Raw genomic sequence first — 20,966 nt, 5'->3', positions numbered from 1 at the left:
CTTAGGTAGAGCACGTATCTTATTAGATAATATTCCATCAAACAGCACGACTGGTTCTAGATGCTGACATGAGACATGTTAATTATAACGCACAAACAAATTAGTAACTCTCAATCAATTCTCAACAAACAAAACTAAACAGAAAAGGTCATTCCATTAGGGATTAACACCCCAGCCGTTCTTTAAAATCCTAGCAGTGCACGGCCAGCGCTAACTAGACAAGCCAAAACACTGCTTTTACCTATGCACGGCGTTGCACACTAAAGGGAAAAATCATTTAAACACCAAATATATTTGTCTGTTATGTTTTTAAAGTGAATTTCAAGTATGTAAAATTCTAAATCACAGATCACTTCCTGTTCAGCATTATGCTTGAAGCGATACAGAGTAAAATATAAAGCAGAATTTCGAATTTGATTTTCCTGATATTTCTAGCAATAGCAGTGGTACTGATGGTATTTTTGTTCACATCCATGTTCTGAGCGTAGAACAAGCATTACTGACAGAGTTTCCGGATGTATACATGTACATGTAGAATCACATGTCAGTAAACTAGGAAGACATGAAATGACTGATTTTGACAAAGAATTACATGTAAATCAGTTTACAGTCATGTATTTCAACGATGGATCAGGTCAATGCATTGATCATTGCAACAGGTAGTTTTATAGTTTATCGTTCTCCATCTTGTTAACTGCATGCTCTGACCAGTGGTTCCATTTATTTCTATCAGTATTATATATTTCTTCCTTGATTATTTCAATAACTTTAAAGAATAATAGATTTTCACACATAAATTTTTTTAAAAATTGGAAAAGTGTATGGTGGTTTGCTGACCCTTAATCTTTTTAAACACAAATTCTAATCATCCTTGTGATTTGATTTCAGATTTTGCAGTGTTAACTTTTATGTGGAATTTTTAAATTTTAGGAAGTAATATTGGCATACCTCCTAGAAATTGAATGTTAATACGCCAGTTACCAAGGTAATAATTTGTAATAATAAATGTGTGTTGTGTGTTTCTGTTTTATGTCCGATGTATAATGCTAATGGTGTAGTAGAATGCGCATTCTTACTAAAGGATTTTGAAGTTTTAATACAAGGTCGGTTTTGATGGTGTGTTATCAAAAGATTTAATCTTTCTATTGTCCTTAGTCCTTTTATAGTGTACTATTTCTCGTTTAACTTTAATTATGTTATATGCTTCTTTTAAATCAGTTTGCCATTTCCTAATATTAAGGGTCAAATGCTGTATTGAACAGTGTAATGCTTATGTTATATTTTTTGCATAATAAAGGATGATTTCTGTTAGATAAATGATTATTTAAACATGTACCTTATTATATTGGAATGAATACAATACGGTTTCAGATGCAGAAATATTTGTTATAATAGGATATACTAGTATCTTATTCAGTTTTACGATAGAAAGGTTGTCATCCTTTTTTAAAACTTTTTAGCAAAGTCAGTTTTGGGATTTGTAGTAGTTTAGAGAACTAGCTAAAATGCAAGTTTGACATTAACTTAATATTGCACACAACTGAAAACTTAAAGAAAATAAATCTCCTAAGCGCTGTTCTAAATTAACTGAACCTCTGTGGTTGTCACATACTTATATACTTAAAAATCGTAACTGAGCCTTCGCTGACTTTAAATTCCTAGCAGAAAGTTATTTGTCTTCAATGTAAAACATAGATTATTATAACATTATGCAATCTCTCTTCCGGGATGTAAGATAGATGCCGGTAGATCCCGATTATCCATTTTTATCTAGAAAATAAAGATACTGATGTGAAAAATTCATAGGGAAAATCTCAAGTAAACGTGTTTCAATGAGGAAAGCTTGACCTCTCGTGTCTGACTGTCCAGTTCTTAGAAAGATGGAAACTTACATTTTCATCTGATGCAACATTTACGATATTATTACTTTCTTCAAATATTCAATAACTATATACCTCCGTAAGTAATGTTATCTAAACAATGAAGTTTTAATACAGTTTTTACGCGTTCTTCATACCACGCAATCTAGCTTGTATTGTCACTGTCAACTCAATAAAAATTATCAAATTAATAAAGAGTTGTATCAAATGCAAACTTCTACTCATGAAATCGCATATTCCTCTTCCTAATTGGAGTTTTCGTGGTTTTTTTAATTTCCTGTTTCACTTTTATACATAGATGTATTTTTAAATCATATGTTTTTCCTTTATGGTGTCATTTAAAAAAAAATTCAGATATTTTTTTAAGTTGATAATTTTTATTGCAAACGCATTGTAACAAGGACAACAACTATATCTTTGGCGTGTTTTTGCAATTATGATGAATCGGTCAAAAATAAACTTAATTTTGAGAACAAGTCATTTAAAACTGATCGCGGTACCGTAAACTTTACATAGCAAATTGTTGAAGAATTAATTCATTTAAATACATGAAACGTTCTTCTCCTTTAAATCCATTCATTACTTTCCAAATGAAAGCTGAATACTATGATACTAGTAAGTAACAACACACTGTGTGGAATTAGCAACGACACGCTGCAGCTATTTAACATTTGGCATATTAAATGTACACATACATAATTATGGCATAAAGTTGGATCACATGATTTATTTATTTTAATAAAACAATTCTGAAAATTTAAACTTTCCGCTGTACGTGTCGTCCCATACTGGTATTTTACACCTAAGCAATTATTTATATAGGCTTGCTAATAAACCGGTTCAGAACCAGGTGACACAAACAGGTATTTGAAAAAAATTTCTGTCTAATTCGTCCCTCAAATGAAAGAAATCATATAACACATTTACTGCATGTACCTTCTAAACTCACTTTGAATTTTTTTCAAAGTGCGTTTACTTAGTCCAATATTTAATGCACTATTAAACGCGTAAGCTTTTCAAAGTGCGTTGCCACAAATGTACCATTATAATGAATGAACGTGATTATTAAGTATGTCATCAGGTAATAAAGCATATCACGGTAACATTTTTTCAATTCAAAGATTTAGATATAAATTTTGAATTGATATGGCCTGGTAGTTCTTGACGATATAGAACAGCAAAATATCTGATTAATAAAGACTGTTGGATATATCCACAAAATATTTAATTATATATATTCTAATCTGAATGTCGATAGTACATAGTCACTCGACTAACAAACTTGTTTTTAAGGGGGAAATTAAAAACATAAACCAGCAGAAATGGAATTTCTCAATTATGAATACAAAGTTTATTCACAGATTTTATTTGGGTTCTAAATTTGCATTCTTAATCAATGCAGAGAGAGAGAGAGAGAGAGAGAGAGAGAGAGAGAGAGAGAGAGAGAGAGAGAGATGGAGATGGAGAGCGAGAGAGAAACTAATAATAATAATAATAGTTTATTTCCAATTTTTGGCCCAGAGGGCATACAAGATTACAAGATTACAGATATTAGATAGAAATGCCTAAAAGAGAGATTCTACATATAAAAAAAGTCCGTACACCTACATGAACTTGTAACAGCCGGGCAAATGTACATTAGTATGTCAAAACATATTAACAATGTGCATATAATATGTAATCATAAAAGAAGTTTTTACACATATAAAGATAGTATCATGACAAGTATTTCACCGGTTCATTTAGATCTCAAAGAAATCTGTGGGTTTTTTTTAAAGCATTAATCAGAAATTCACTTGACTTTGTAAGTATTGGTTTGTCTTCATTGGACATTAACCAGATAGGGAATATAGTTTAATAACGTCAAGCACGATTTTCTAAAGAGAGATATTATATGATATTGATAAATGAAAATTGCTGAAAAAATGATATATCAGTAATTGTTTTTAAAACAGAGTGTCTTAAATTCAATACTAAATTCCCCGTCTATCAATTCATAGATTTAAGTTCTTTTGTATATGTGTATTTGTCGAAGAAGTACGTCCATGCATTTTTTAAAATCATTATTATATATTTATCAGATATGTATTTAATGCATGATTTAAATTGAAGAAAATTGAATAATTAATACAACGAAGAACAATTTTATTTTGATATGCAACCATGTTCAAATGAACTATTAATATCGTTCTACATAGAACATTTGTTTATTTTTTATCCTTTCACTTCTATATTTTTTACTTTAAATACATAGTTGTATTGAGTGAAAATATTTTATAGCTCACATAAACTCAGCTCAAATATATGTGTATTCTTATCGGGAGTTGTTCGTATTACTTCCTCATATGACTTCAATAGTTTTTCCTTGTTCGTTTTAGTCATATGCTTTTGGGGTAATCGGTTAGATTTGTTGCGCAGTCCATCATGTGCTAAACTCTCAAATTGTACTTATCGAACGACTCAGTGGTCCATTGAATATTTCTTTAAAGGTATACTGCTTTTAATGAGTATATAAGAAAAGAAAATTTTTTGTGTAACTTGTTTGTTTCATGGTAATTCATTTTTTCCTATGATAATTTTTTTTTTTATTAATTTTGATACCCTTTCATTTAATTGTAAAATGCAAAATATTATGATGTTTGCAGTTTTGCTTCTGAAATTGATGACTCGATAGATTAGATATCTATTTATGTATTTTGAATTATTACATCATTAATATTTACCATCAAAAAAAAGTCAAGAATGGCAAATAGACTCCATGGTAAATAATTGGCTATGGTCTATTTATACAAATGTCTATCAATAAAATTTGCCAAAAAATCATGATAATAGGTAAATAGATTAATAGTAATTGAAGGAGAATAAAGGTATACATATGTATATTGACAGAATATCAATAATGATACAATGTATGTTGTCTTTTATTTCATTTAATATTCTTGATATTGAAGGTACTGGATCATGACATAATAGATCGTTATTCGTGATTTAGTAAAACATCTTTTTATGGCAGTTAAATCTTGTTGATATTTTGTTATAATCTCACGTTGTCTAATATAAACGCCTTTATAGATTCAAAACTTTTTTATTCACCACAAATAAAGTTTAATGAACATATGATTTTTCAGTTCGAATAAAGAAGCGCTGATAGGTTTGGAATTTTAATTGATTAGTTTGAAAAGGATTATGACACTTAAGTATTGTTATGTATATGAAAATAATTCAATATTCTACAATGAAAGATTACTTAATTAAATAAATAAGTATTTTCCAAACATAAAGTTTGTTTTAACACATTTTTGCAGATGCTTCGAAGAATGGTTCAACACAATTTTGTTCATTTCAAAGATAGAATTGCTTTTGATTTTTCGAAAACCGGAAATGGGCCAAGCATATTTGTTGGAGGGAATTCAAAAGGAAAAACAGCTGCCTTAGAGCTCATTAGAAGGTGCATGGATAGTAAATTAAATTCCTCTCTCACAAATCGATTCAACCCAGACAAAAAAGCATATGTATTCTGTGAATTTCACATTGAAATTAATCAATATGGATGCACTGTCATAACGGGGATGATTGTAGATAACAAAGAGAATAGGAGTCCAGAGTATGAGGAAGGCAGGGAAAGACGAGAAATTCAGGAAGAAGATGAAGAATATGAGGACTGGGCTGAGATGGAAACTGGGACTACCATGTTTCACAAAGTCATCATGTTCACTTACAAAAATGTTGTAAAATTTTGTTCAAAAACATATACAGAGAAACATGACGGCAGCATTTTTGATTTTAGAAAAAATGTGAAACTCGAGACAGATTTAATAAGAGGAATATTGGATGAGGAAGGACATCTTTGCAGAGACATCGATGAATCCTTCGATGATGATTTTGTTGGTAGAGTTGTCGAGCAAATCAAATTACGACAAAGGAAAAACCAGACGTACAATCTGTATCCAAAATTGTGGGCACAGTTGGAAGAAAAATTTGTCGGCGTTTTACCTACGCGAGGCTTGGGAACAATTCAGTGGACAAAGAGCCAATATATAGACTATAGATTCAAATCAATGAATTATGAGGGCACATGTGCTCATGCAGAAATTATTACCGAACTTTTAGACAGTGACGCCATCGACCAAGAAAAGGAACAAGAAATATTCAGGTTTCTTACGAGTCCAAATCAAATAGTATTTAGAAAGAAACGCTCTTCTACTACTGGTTCAACTCAAATTGTTGTTGAACACGATGGCAACGAGTTTCCACTGTTGAAGACCTCTGTTGGAGTGATAGAGGCAAAGCAGTTTTCTCTCATAATGGCACACAAATCATTTCAAACAATTTGTTTAGAAGAACCGGATAGAGGCATGCATCCTCACATGATTGAACGCATGAAGGATGTGCTCCATTGTGAGAGTAGTAGAAAAACCGTCATCATTGTAACACACAATCCATATTTACTTGACTCTATGTCATTAGAAAAGGTTTTTATCTTTTTTAAATTGGATAATGCTACATGCGTCAGAAACATTATAGAATGTGAACGTGTACGAAAGATAATTGAGATAGAGGATTTGAAGAGAATTTTGTTTTCGTCGCATGTTATTTTTGTTGAAGGAAAATCCGACAAAACTGTTCTGCAATCAATTTTCAGACATACATTTGCCACCCCTGATATGTCAATGGACGAAAAGGACAAATTTCTGAGTTACGAAATAATTTCCATGGGCGGAAAAGACTCCAGAGACAAGGTTGCAGATTTTTGCCGTAGCATAAATATCAAGTATTGCTTTCTTTTAGATCGAGATGCATTCATTAAGATGAACAAAGATGGAATTTCTGGCAAGGTTCCATATCTTGATTTAAAATTTAGCAAAATAAGCGATTTTCTTGAAAACGAGTTTGAAGCGCTATCTGAGCGATTGGCAAAAAAGGAAAATACTTTTATTTGGATGCATGGTGATTTAGAAGATTTTCTTCTGAGTGTACCTAATGCGTGTAAAAATTTTTGTAAAGTAATGGATTTGGAAAATCGAAAGATGGATACAAAAATAAAAAAAACACTTTTAAAGGAATCTTTAAACAAGGGAATGTCATTAAAACAGTCAAAAGAATTGGCTGAGGTTATTAAAGACTTTTCTGAAACAAAACGATTAAACGAGTTTTTGAAAGCGCATTTAGTTTAAAATTCTACAAATATGATAAAGACCGAATATATACAGTATTTAGAAAACTGAAAATATAGTTAAACCTATTCCATTTTTTCTTTATGATAAACAGCAAATACCAGTTACTTTCATATTTCCATAAATGTTGCATATTATATGCCGTAATTTATACTTGATTAGTTCTCTTGGGTTTAAAACAATTAACGATCATAGTCTTTAGGATGTTTGAATTCAAAAATTTAAGAGAGAAACAATTTTGTGATTTAAAGGTACACATATTGGGTAAATTCCAAATATAATTAAGTAAAATATGTTTAAATAATAATCTGGGTTGAGGGAAACATATGTATGAAATATATGAGTAAAGCTTCAAAATGATGAATATACCGATGACCTATAATTTATACATAAAATTTCTACACTACTGCCATGTATATATTTATTGGAGAGTTGTCGCAATGTTTGTGGTTATATTTAATTTCATGTGCAATGTGTTTTCCTACGACCTTTGTCTGTGCTGTATCTCAACGACCGTGCAGTGTCCTACCACGTGTCCAGGTTACGGTCGTCATCGATAGCAAGTGTATGGCTTGCCTAGATTACCGAGTGGTTAGCTTGTCACGCATTGCAAGGAAAGTAGGTTTCGTAGGTCGAGAGTTCAAACCCCAGCCAGGACAGAAGTGAAGCTCCAATACTGTGAATTTTCCTTCGCTTTATATGTAAATATCTAATGATATGGTGGGTTTGTACATGCATCGTTCTGTTTCATGAGGTTTTTTTTTTCATTTTTGTACTCTGTGATATCCTCCCAATATATGCAATGTTTTTAAGTTTGATGAGTGTTCTATACCTTTTTTGACTCTCTTTAATGTTCGTTATATAATGATTTTCATGAATTGTCTGTGCTTTTTTGAATGAATATATTTTAATTCAGTGTCATGTTTATCGAAAAGCAAGTACCGAGGCTTTTAAGCTTTGATTTATTTGATTATTTTTTAATACTGCATACTCATGTAAATAAAAGGATGATATTCCAGAGCACATTTCGGTGGCCTCATTTTAAACGATGAATTATTAAAAGTAACAACAATTTTGTTAATTTTCAAACGTGAACAAATAATAATATTTTTAGTGCCAATTGTTCGATCTGGTCTTATGGTATAATGAGTGACGTATTAACGATGATTTTTATACCCATCAACAGAGAATTTAACGATGATTTTTATACTCATCAACAGTGATTTTTTTTTTGTGTGTGAACATGTCCTTAATTGAATATTAAAATAGATTTGGTGAGTCTCGGTTAAGTAGAGGGTACACATTTGAAGAAATGACACACATACCAAGTGACTGTGTTTAATGCTAAAATCTCAGTACTTATTGAAACAAATTAAAAGATTTTTTTTCATTTTTTTTTTAAAATTAAAACGGTCCCGGTATACGAATCTGTTTATGTGATCAAACCTTGTGAAGTGCTTGGAATGTTAAAAAAGACCCTTTTGCTATTCCTTAGGATTATATAATATATGACGTACGTTGTACATATTTCATTCTATTGTTTTACCCTTAACTAGATAGGATTTCCATTAGAAAAAGTACATGTAAAATACAACATTAAGTTTATTATTGTCCATTTACTTGGAGCTATAAATCACACCATCCTTTAGAACGATGTTTCAATTTTGATATGTTTATGATGATGTCTGTCTGATTATATATAATCATATCTTAACTCAGCATTTATACACTAGCAGCATATCTAAATTATAGCGTTGATACAGGAGCAGCATATCTAAATTATAGCATTGATCCAGACGCTGTATATCTAAACTATATTATTGATCCACTAGCAGCATATCTTTTTTTAATTTTAGATAGCAATATTGGCATAGATCATAGAAATTGAAATTAATACACCAGTTACCAAGGTAATGATTTGTAATACTAAATGTGTGTTGTAAAAATAGTTTCTGTTTTATGTCCGATGTATAATGCCCATGTTGTAGTAGAATGTGCATTGTTACTAATAGATTTTGAAGAATAAATACAAGGTCAGGGTTTGATGGTGTGTTATCAAAGGGCTTTAATCTTTCTTTTTCCTTAGTCCTTTTATAGTGTACTGTTTCTCGTTTAACTTAAATATGATATATGCCTCTTTTAAATCAGTTTGCCACTGTAATTTTTTTTGCATTAAAAACGATGATTTATGTCTATTTGTTGTATGATTTAAATATTTACTCAATGATACCGGATTGAATGAAATAAGGTTTCAGATGAAGAAATTTGTTATAATAGGATATACCTTAATCAGTTGTACGATAGAAAGGTTGTCATCCTTTTTTAAAACTCTTTGCAAAGACAGTTTTGGGATTTGTGACAGTTTAGGGAACTAGGTAAAATGCAAGGTTGTCATAACTAAAGAATGCACACAACAGAAAAACTAAAAAAAACCTTTTGAGCGCTGATTTAAATTAACTGAACCTCTGAGGTTGTCACATACTTAAATACTTAAACAAGAGGCCCATGGGGCCACATCGCTCACCTGATCAACAATGGTTTTATATGGGTGTACAAAGCATATTGTGTCATATGGCCCCTCAGTAGAAAAACAAAAAAAGAATACCATTAGATAAACTGTATCCAAATTTTACATTTATTTTTCTACACTTAATCTTTGACATTGTACACTTGTGAAATACAATTTTTACCAAAAATAAGATCCTATGCAAGATATAAAACTAAATTTTTGGTAGGAGTTCACTGTTAACTCCAGTTCCCTTTTTTTTAGTTCTGCCCCCCTCACTTTATAAAACGATCAAATTATATATGAGAATACGCATATAAATAGGTTCATATTCATCTTCAACTACATTGTACTAGATAGTGTATTTTATGAAAAAAAGTTCCTACATGTGAAAGTAGAAAATTGTACCTCAAGGCGCTGAAATTAAGAACATTCAAAAATTTGATTGGTCTTCCGCATTATAAACGATTGTTATTTACCAGGCGTGAACTCATGCGACGTTTTATAACCTTACTCATTTGATCGATTAATACACTCGAAAGAAAAATGTTATCAAGTGATATGTTAAAGAGCTATTACATGTATAATCAATGCATAGGCATCGGATCTGGGTGGAGGGGGGGGGGGCACTTTTTTGGCAAAGTTAGACATTTTTTGTCAAGATTTCTGATTATGTCTAGCCCTCCCCCCCCCCCTCAATGAGCCTCAGACTGCAATGTATTGACAGGCATATCGCTCTATTTTACTAAGGCTCGCCGTTTATTTTCATCTTTATTCAAAAGCAACATCAACAAATGGCTACAAATCAAGATGATTTTCAACTGTAATTTTTTTCTTAGGAGTAGCGATAATACATTTATCCCCGTAACAGCAATGTTTTAAACTGTTTTAAAGAGGTAGTTTTTATTTAATTTAGTCTGAATAACCAACAAAGTTGGTGGAGATTCATCGTATAAGAAGGGGGCCCAAAAAAGTTGTTACAGCATATCATCCTTTTAATTTTTCTATACAAGTATTTAACGTTTAGCAAAACATTTCTAGTGATAAATCAAAATTTCAGCGTTAACCGTAGAATTATAAGCATGATACAATTCTGCTTGGCTTGAGTCAATGTTTTGTTAACAAGAGTTAATTACATTCAACTGAAGATTTTTAGACTTGGTATTTCCTATTCAAAATGAACAAAAGCATGGCCTCGGTTTTGTTAGCAAAGTTCTGTATCTTCGATATAATTCGAAACTTGACACAGCTGAATATGGTTTGTAAAGAGAAAATTGTAAACAATTAAAACAGAAGAAACATGCACTAAAACGAAGAAAGAGCACCATTTATTTGCCATAATTTATATATACCTATATATTTTTAGCAGCAAAAACAATCTTCGTTTAGACTGAAAATGCACAGCACCTTAACAAAACACGTTGCATTATAATCAACCTTACGTAGAGATCGTACCGAATTACCAATAGAATGTATAGTATTTATAATATAATATGTTGTTAGTCCATCAGATTTTGCTCATTTTGCGCAGGTAAACAATTAACTGTCTGATTTACTGAAGTCTTCATTTGATTCGATACGTAAAAACTCCAAAAAAACAGGCGATATTTTCCCTAAAGTTAAAAAGCATAAACGAAATTCAAAACAACGTAAAACCATGGTCACGAGTGAAAATGTCCCGCATTGAAAGATTTAACCTCAATTCACTTCACGAAATCGGCACAAATATGTTTAGCATGTTTCAAGTATCCCTTCGCACGTAAACTGTTGCACAACAAGCAAATTCATCTTTGTCAGTTTAATCCGTTTGTCATGCGTCAACATTCAAACATGGCTTCTTTACAAAGAACGTTCGTTTTAGATATGGAATACCGAACCCGAAATCATAAACTGATTGACAACGATTATCGCTATTTTTATTTTCGTAAATTACTCAAATTTGAAACAGAATTCGTCGATAATTTTTGCAATTTATATTTTCATTTCCGAAAGGATTAATCATGCAAAATTACGTTGAATTTGACTCAGTCGTTCTTGAGAAGATTTTTTAAAATGCAACCCATTTTTTCTAGAGTTTCGAGGTTTTTTTTCCGTTTTAAATGAAGATCGGTCTTTCATTTCTTCAATTTATAATAACCTTTCTATAGGGATGCTTTGTACCAAATTTGGTTGAAATTGGCCCAGTTGCACTACTGAATTTAAAATCCACTGATATTCCCAAAAATTGAATGACATTGTCTGACATCTACTGTATAACCACTGTACTCTACTGTAAATCCACTGTACAGAGCTACTGTACCACACTGTATCCCACTGTACCCCATTGTACAGAGCCACTGTACTCCACTGTACTCCACTGGACAGCACAGTACCTACCCACTGACCAGCACTGTACCTCACTGTACTCCACTGTACGGGGCACTGACCAGCACTGTACCCCACTGTACACCACTGTACAGGGTACTGACAAATACTGTACACCACTGTAACCCACTGTACCTAGTATGTTTTTATAAGTTATTATGTTTAAACAATGAATTGAATATTTACTTTATTTGAGACCAAAATCTGGATTTGTTTTGATTCTTTCCTAATGCTTACAAGAGAGAAAATGGGCTTCTATTTCTTTAAGTTCATATATAATTACATGCGCGGTCAGAATTCTTTCCAGGGAAAGGGCAGGGATACTTGTTTTCTGGGTGAGCTTAGACATATTTTGGATAGTTGTACATGTACTATGTAAGTTAAGAAAAAAATTAAATTATCCTCTGACCCCCCCCCCCCCCCCCCCCAATCCTCCGATCCACGCATGTATTTATCTAAAAACTCGGAATCCAATTATCATACAAAATATAGCAACTTATTCAATAAAAAGGGGGAAATATTTTTATATATTTCAAAATCAATGTTTTAGTAACTAAATATCTAGTTTGGTTTTTTTTTTTACAATGAATTTCATTTAATCAATATTGTCAAATAAATATTAGTATATATGTTACATTAAAGTTTAAAAATTAAAAGAATTTAAAACTATGAATTACAATTTATAGATACATGTAGTTTTAAATTATCTGATTTTTAAACTTTAATGTAACATATATGTGGAGGAGGGACAACTTTTTTAACGATAAAAAAATTCCACCATATTGCTCAACATACTGATTTTTTTTTTCAAAAGAGAGAAGTTAACTGGTCTGGACTTTAAAATGTCTTTGAAGTTTTACTTCACAGGAAGATCAGCGAGTCAGTGTCTGTGTATAGTATACATACTTTCAGTAGATCAAAAGGTGTGAATGTCCCAATATTCAACCTTGTAAATTGTCAGTCTGACACCTTGTTCAAGATATTACGTAATTCCCTTATAAGAATATTTGTGGTCTTTAGATTATTAAATTCCATTTGAAATATATTTTTTTAAAAACATAACATGCATTAAAAACGAAATACTCTCTATATTAATCATTTTAGATGCGTTATTTTATTATTTAAATCAAGTCGGATATTAAACATGTTAGCATTTATAAATCCTCACACCCCCCTCCCCCCCCCACCAGTCGCTGATATCAAAATAAGTATTGTGTTAAATTAAACATGAAATATGGTGATAACGAACAGTTTTCAAATAATATTTCACCCTATTACAGTACTTTTAATTATATACTTTTGAATTTGAACAACACATGTAATACATCTACATGAATCTTCTCTTGCACAGTTAAGAATGTTGCCATGATATACATGTAGTAACAGTTTTAATGAGAAAAAATATACCCCCTCCTTCCCTCCCTCCTCTCTCTCTCTCTCTCTCATGTTGTAGCTATTCTCCTCCAAAGTCAGGAAGGCATACATAAGCCCCCCCCCCCCCCCCCCGCGCAATATTTTTGCTGCATCACAATTTAATTTTTAGCATCTCTTCAATTATAAGCAACACCTCAATTAATAGGCAAACATGTTTATTTTCTCTTTCCGTAATAAGTGAATTGTGTAAGGGTCGGATAAATGAGAAAAATATTTTTATTATTCAGTAAATGAAAATACGCAATTTATTTTTGAATCATGTTGAATGTATATGACCTAATAAATTTCACGACGATAAATGAGCATGCAGCCCAAAACATGCATACAAAATTTTCTTTTTTAAAACAAACTTATGAGCTATTAAAGCTGTATTTACTGAGTATACACTCAATTGAAACTTGTTGCACGAAAACGTCACTCCATGGAAAACGAACTCCATAAGTTGTCATCGTATAATGCCTGCCTTTACCAACAAGTGAATATTTTTACTGATCGTATGGTTTTCTTATACAATTATATTTGTTAAAATTAACGTCTTAAACAGTGTCAAGTGCTAAACACAATGAACTGAGTTAAATCTTTAAAGCAGAATTAGCTTACTGAATTTTTTTAATTGTGCTTTACACACGTGCTCGGACGACATTTCCGTATAAAATCGCTTCGTATGGTCATTAAAACAAAAAGATATTCAAACTATGACGAATTCTGACTAATTATTTATATCTTGTGTAATATTTGCTTCCTATGTATAGTGATTAGAAGCGTTCACGATCTCAGGTAGACTTCCAGCCCCGGAGGCTTTCACACCTCTAGAAATTAAGCCCCGCCCTCACCTGAGATTTACCACCCGGTAAAAATGTTCGGCCTTTAAAACGATCTTTCGTTTTTTCTTCTGGTTTTTTTTTCTTCATTTACTGAAACCAGTATATTGTATCATAGCAAACATTTTAAATCTTCTATAAAATCTCTCTCTCTCTCTCTCTCTCTCTCTCTCTCTCTCTCTCTCTCTCTCTCTCTCTCTCTCTCTCTCTCTCTCTCTCTCTCTCTCCATGCTAACGTACGAATATTTTAGTATTTAAATAAAGTACTACCGGTAACATTTAGTAATGTTGACAGCGGTTAAATCTACATATTGGCATTAAAACAATTAAAGTATGTATTTATCTTTAGTTTCGGGATAATGTCCATTGATTCAAATGATTTGAAGTTCGTTATTTAATGATTGTCTTAAAAATTCTTAATGATTGAAAGTCAACGCTAAAAAGTAATATTTTATATCGACAGTGTCCTGTCTCTTTCTTTGTGTATGTCTACAGAAAAAAATCTTTTGTCTGTCTGGGAACAACGAAAAACCCGAAACTAACAGAAAGGCTCAGACAATACACACGGAAGGTTGACTGTGTCAAGGTGTGAAAACTGACCACCCGTGAAAATGTGTTGGGGCTTAGGAATAAATAGATGTAAACGTCGGGGAAATACACTGTTAAAGCAAAAAATCTGAATTTTCACTTTTGATTTAAAAAAATCATTATGGTTGCCGGGTGCATTGGGATCATAATTATTTAAAATCTGTCTTAAAAGATTATTATAATTTACTTACATGTAGGACTAGTTTCATGTAATGTTTGCACAAAAGTGGGATTTATCATATCTATTTAATAGTGATTACACATCGAGGTCAAAATTTAAAAAAAATGCATTAATTTTTATAACCGATTGCTTAACATGAATCGTTTCGACATAACACAGTACTGCAAGGGGTATCAAGTTGATTCGGGAGAAAAAAAGGAAGGGTTGGTATTACCAATATAATTACATTTCATTTTTCGACTTAAAGTTTGCAGATATTTTTCTAAAACCACGGAGTTAGTTGGCAAAAATAAACGTAAGACATAAAGAAAAATAATCGATATGTAAAAGAAGCAGATTAATAGACAATCAATTTCTTATTATTCAAATCGATTTCTGATAAATGAATCTCTCTCTCTCTCTCTCTCTCTCTCTCTCTCTCTCTCTCTCTTTCTCTCATGAATTTTCTTGTGCTAAAACTTGAGGCCCCGAGTCAGAAAGGTATAAGCACGTTAAAATCCCCTTTCGGCATCACAACCGCCACTTCCAACATAGATTTTATTGTGAACTTTTGTACGCTTGCAAATGACACCAATACAATATTGTCAGAAAGTGATATACCTCTCTCTCTCTCTTTCTCTCTCTCTCATTATACAAAAAAGTGTGTAGCGTAGGACATTTTATATATATTATTTCTTAAACATTTAAAAGTAAATCATATATTAAGAAAACTGTACAGCTACGCATATTATAACATGTTACAACCTTACTTGATTTAAATCCTTCCTTTTATTTCTTGCTGAAATTAATGATACAGTTAATTACCGCTTAATATGTAACTGATTATGTTTAAAATTAATAATGTATTACGCAGAAGGTGTTATTTTGTAAAATTAAAACCCGACATTTGCAATGTATATTTAAATATTTTAATCAAACTAAATCAATTAACAAATGAGCTAGAAACTCGCACGCTATCTTCAAAATGTACCTGTGTAGTCAAGCGGGCAATTATGATATTTGGACATGTGTACAAAAAAAACAACACAAGCATGTATATATTTTGTGGATTCTGTGTTTAATTGACTGTTTTTAATGGCTAAAACACAGCCTATGAGACACAGAGAATTGACAACCCGATCATTTAAACGAGGGCGTGTCATATATCATCAATAAGAAATGATTATGTAACCATGCTGGTGGGGGGGGGGGGGGAGGGGTATTTTCGAATGACTGGCAGAATGATCATAATGACATGTACTTTTTTAATAATCAGATTCAACATGTAAAATTCAATACTTTCACCTTAAAGCTTGGGAAATTATCATAATTTTATGATCGTAACATTCAATAACAATAGACATTTATTAATAAAGAAAACGTATTAAATAAATTTAACGACCTGTTGCATTTTTCTGTCAAATTATCTGTATACATAATGATAATGCTATATACAGCATTATAAAAATAAATATCGAAGAAAAAAAAGATTTAAAAATCTGATTTTTTCTCAAATTAATAGTTCAGTGCCGTACAGTTGGGTACAGTGATAGTCAGTGCCCGGTACAGTGGCGTACAGTGGGGTACAGTGCTGGTCAGTGCCCTGTACAGTGGCGTACAGTGGGGTACAGTGGAAGTCAGTAGGACTGTACAGTGGTGTACAGTGGAATACAGTGCTGTTCAGTAGAAATGTACAGAGGGGTACAGTGGGGTACAGTGGAAGTCAGTGAAATGTACAGTGAGGTACAGTCAATGTACAGTGGATGTCAGACAATGTCAGTCAATATTTGGGAATATCAGTGGACTTTGAATTCAGTAGTGTTGTTTTAGAGAAGAAGTTCAAAATTTGAAAAGTTTACAGGCGGACAGACAGACGGACAGACGGACGGACAGACGGACGACGGACAAAATGTGACCATGCAGAATAGCTCACTTGAGCTTTCAGATCAGGTGAGCTAAACATAACTGAGACTTGGCTGACTTTAAATTCCAAGTGGACAGTTATTTGTTTTCAGTGTTAAACATCTATTATTATAACATTATGCAATCTTCCTTCCGGTCTGTAATATAGATGATGGTAGATCCCTGTCATCCATTTTTATCTAGAAAATGAAGATACTGATGTGAAAAATCTATTGGGAAAATCTCGAGTAAACTTGTATCAATGAGGAAAGCTTGACCTCTCGTGTCTGACTGTCAAGTTCCTAGAAAGATGGAAACTTAAATTTTTATCTGATGCAACATTTACGATATGATTACTTTCTACAAATATCCAATAACTATATTCCTTCGTGAGTAATTTTATCTAAACAATGAATTTTGATACAGTATTTACGTGGCGTTCTTTATTACACACATACTAGCTTGTATTGTCACTGTCAACTCAATAAAAATGATCACATTAATAAGGGGTTGTATCAAATGCGAAATTCTCATAAAATCGCATTTTCCTCTTCCTTATTTGAGTTTTTGTTACTTCAAAAAATTTCCTGTTTTGCTTTTACACATACATGTAATTTAAAATCATATGTTTTCCCTATATAACATCAGATAGTCATCGAGTTTTAGTTTCTCCTTAATTGTCCTTTACTGTTACATTCCGTTTTAAACAACAAATTAGTTTATTTTATTAAATAACTGCAATAAGGTATCCGTGTGGTGGATGTAATGCGTTATCGAATTTTAAATCCTTAGAGCGAATGATTAAATTTCATATGATAGAAACAAAACCTAATATTGGTGATAATTTGTAGATGCTTCGTGGTATGGTTCTACAGAACTTTGTTCATTTTGAAAAGAGATTTGTCTAAGATTTTTCCAAAACCAAAAATGGCCCAAACATTTTTATTGGTGCAAGCTCAACGGGAAAAACGGCAGTCCTTGAACTAATTAGAAGATGTATGGACAGCAGACTCAACTCATCTCTGACCAACAGAGCACGCTCAAATGAAAGAGCATACGTGTTCTGCGAATTTTATCTTGATATTGATAAATATGGGCCAACGGTTATAACAGGAATGATAGTAGATGCCAAAACTGACAATTACTCTAGTACAATGCAAACTGACAAAGAAGTAACAGCAAACCCTAAAGTGAAAACAGAAGATATAGAAGAAAAAGGAAGAGAGAATAAGCTTGACAAAATGGAAGAACAGGGAGACGAACAGGAAAGTCAAAAGAAGAAAGACAAAGAAAGTGACAGGGATGAGAAGGGCACGATGTTTCACAAAGTAATTATGTACACGTTAGGAGAAGAAATAGAATTTCGTTCTGAAACATATTTAGAGAAACGTGACGGTAACATTGTTAATCTCGAAAAGGATGTTGACATTTCTGAAGCTTTTTTAGCCGAAATACATGGTGCCCTTCATAGAGATAGAGGGTACATAGAGACAAAGGAAAGTCAGATCAGCAAGGGTATTACAGATCTCTTTGATGACGATTTCGTTGTAAAAGTATTAAGAAAAATAGGAACACAGCAAATAGAAAAAAAGACTAACCATGTGTGTCAAGAGTTATGGAGAATAGTTGAGGAACAATTTGTTGGAATTTTACCCACGAGAGGACTAGGCACAATTCAGTGGACAAAAAGTAAATTGATAGAATCGGAAAATAAAGCAAAGAATTACGAAGGCACTTGTGTTCATGCAGAAATTATTACCAAACTTTTGGACAGCGACCTTATAGATAAAAAGAAAGAGCAAGAAATATTCAGTTTTTTAACAAATCCCAGTAAAATTGTCTTTAGGAAGGAAGCACCGAATGCGAACCGTATAAATTTAATTCAGGTCAAAAATGGAATGAATGAGTTTCCACTGCTCAAGACCTCAGTTGGGATCATAGAAGCAAAACAGTTTTCTCTCATAATGGCTCACAGGGCACTAAAAACAATTTGTTTAGAAGAACCCGATCGCGGAATGCATCCTCAGATGATTGAACGTTTAATAGAAGTGCTGCATCACGAAAGTCGACTCAAAACAATCATTGTTGTAACACACACTCCATATCTTCTCGACCAATCATTGTTGTAACACACACTCCATATCTTCTCGACTCTATGTCGTTGAAAAACATCTTTTTCTTTTCCAGGATATATGATGTCGCGATTGACGTCGTTAATATATATGACAAACTTGAGAGCAATAAATATTTGAAGATTGTAAAAATGGAAGACTTAAAAGCAATTTTATTTTCGTCAAAAGTTCTTTTTGTTGAAGGAAGCACTGACAAAATTGTTCTGGAAGCAATTTTTCGATATTTGATACAACGGTCCTCAAAGACGTACGAAGATATTCTTCCAATATTGAGTCACGAGATATGCTCTAAGAGAAAATACATCAGAGTTCTGCAACAAATTGAACATAAAATTTTGCCTAGTCTTGGATAGGGACGCAGTTATTGAAACAGAAGAGTCAACCAAGCGTATTAAGAAAATTGGACTTGGTTATTCAAGTTATAATAGGTTTGAGGGAGGTCTCGTTTCGGACTTTCTTGTTGACCCTAACGGTTTTGAAGCACTTTCTACTGATTTGGCAACAAAGGAAAAAAACATTTATTTGGAGAGATGGGGACCTAGAAGATTTTCTCTTAAGTAGCAGGGAGAATAATTCTGAAATTCTTAGGATTTTTAAACCTGATGCCAAATTTACAACTGCAGAAGATAAAGAAAAATACAACAAGATGAAAACGACCATCAAGAAATCGTTGAAAAACGGTTGTTTTCGGGAAAAATCTAGATGCCTTAGCTGATATTGTAACACATTTTCCCGAAACTGAACGCTTGTTTTTTTTTTTGAAAGATATATAACTAAAGAAAACATTTACTTATTTGAAATACGTTTACAAAGAGATGTGTTTATACCATTTTCACGCCCCATGCAAAATCATTATTATTTGAATTAAATTAATATTATGGATATATTATTTTATCTTCAAATATGTAATAAATAATGCTTTTCAGTCATCATGGTCTTAATTTTTTAAACTGATAATGTCAATGAAACATTCCTTTTTTCATTATATTTAGGAAAAATACCGATTTTAGAATAATTTTAATGCCGTAAACATATTGTGTATATACTATCATTAATTTTATTCTTTGGTGGGTGGTATAATTTGAATTCATAAAAATCTTGCTTTCATTGGCTTGTATATGGTGCTAACCTCTTGGCTTTTATATTGTTAGATTCCTTTTTTAACATATAAAAATCGTGATTTATGAGGAATATGAATGCATCGAAAGACATATTGATGAATATTTTTGGCTAACCTGAGCGGTAAGCTTAAATTAGTTATTTTGATCACTTTTAATCCGGCGTCCGCTTGTCTGTTTGTCCGTCCGTCCATCCGTAACCTGTTTACATTTTCGACTTCTAACACCACTGGGTCGATTTCAACTTAACTTGCCAGGCTCTCAGTAAGGGAAGATAATTAAGAATTATCCAGAAATTGTTGGTATTTTTAAAAAAAATCTACAAAATCTTCTTAAACACCATCAGGTTTATCAATTGCTTGTATATATCATTTAAAACCAAACTCTCTATGACTGAGTCTTTTTTTTTTTTTTTTTTTTTTATTCAGAAGTATGCAACCCTTTACAATATCTGATTGCCCCGGGTCAGGACAAGCAGTTAGAAAATCCTAACTAATAAACAGATTATAACAGTCGAATAAATTCTAATATTTTACCTCTATATATTTTTGTTTTTGAAAAATTCAACATCAAGTCCATTTCTTTAGAGAGAGACCTTTTGAAAAAATTTAAAAGCGTGTTACATGATTGAAAATTTTCATTCATTCTACATGTCATTTTATATTTATAAATTACATATGATACATATGATATAATTGTATTTAAAAATACTGTTTTTGAATTTTTTTCTAAATAGAATCCTATAATGATGTGTTTCCAGCATACATCGAAATTCAAAATACTATTCAATTTTTGCCACAATCTTTGTACAGATAGACAATCAAATAAAAGGTGCTTAATGTCCTCTTTTTCACATGGACAGAATTCACAATTTGCATTAGACCTTG

At 32.0% G+C, this 20,966-nt stretch overlaps 1 protein-coding gene across 2 annotated transcripts; it reads left to right on the top strand.

The window, feature by feature from the left end:
- The first annotated feature begins 386 nt into the window (after positions 1-386).
- On the top strand, positions 387-20,478 carry LOC105320823 (uncharacterized). 2 transcript variants are annotated; one of them, XM_011418915.4, is made up of 3 exons: positions 387-659; positions 931-985; positions 17,681-20,478. In XM_011418915.4, exon 3 carries the CDS (start codon positions 17,828-17,830, stop codon positions 18,956-18,958), a length of 1,131 nt encoding a protein of 376 aa, XP_011417217.3. In that variant the 5' UTR covers positions 387-659; positions 931-985; positions 17,681-17,827; the 3' UTR covers positions 18,959-20,478. The 2 variants fall into 2 exon arrangements, 1 of the variants encoding a protein (XP_011417217.3); XR_010707820.1 differs by lacking the exon at positions 17,681-20,478 and adding an exon at positions 5,186-9,203 and having other exon boundaries at positions 391-659.
- The last annotated feature ends 488 nt before the right edge of the window (positions 20,479-20,966 follow it).

Source organism: Magallana gigas, chromosome 7, assembly GCF_963853765.1.
Source record: "Magallana gigas chromosome 7, xbMagGiga1.1, whole genome shotgun sequence".
Lineage (NCBI taxonomy): Eukaryota > Metazoa > Mollusca > Bivalvia > Ostreida > Ostreidae > Magallana > Magallana gigas.
This window is presented reverse-complemented; position numbering and strand designations above follow the sequence as displayed.

Coding starts and splice junctions, on each gene's coding strand:
- LOC105320823 (XM_011418915.4), top strand. CDS start 17,828: ATGGACAGCAGACTCAACTCATCTCTGACCAACAGAGCACGCTCAAAT.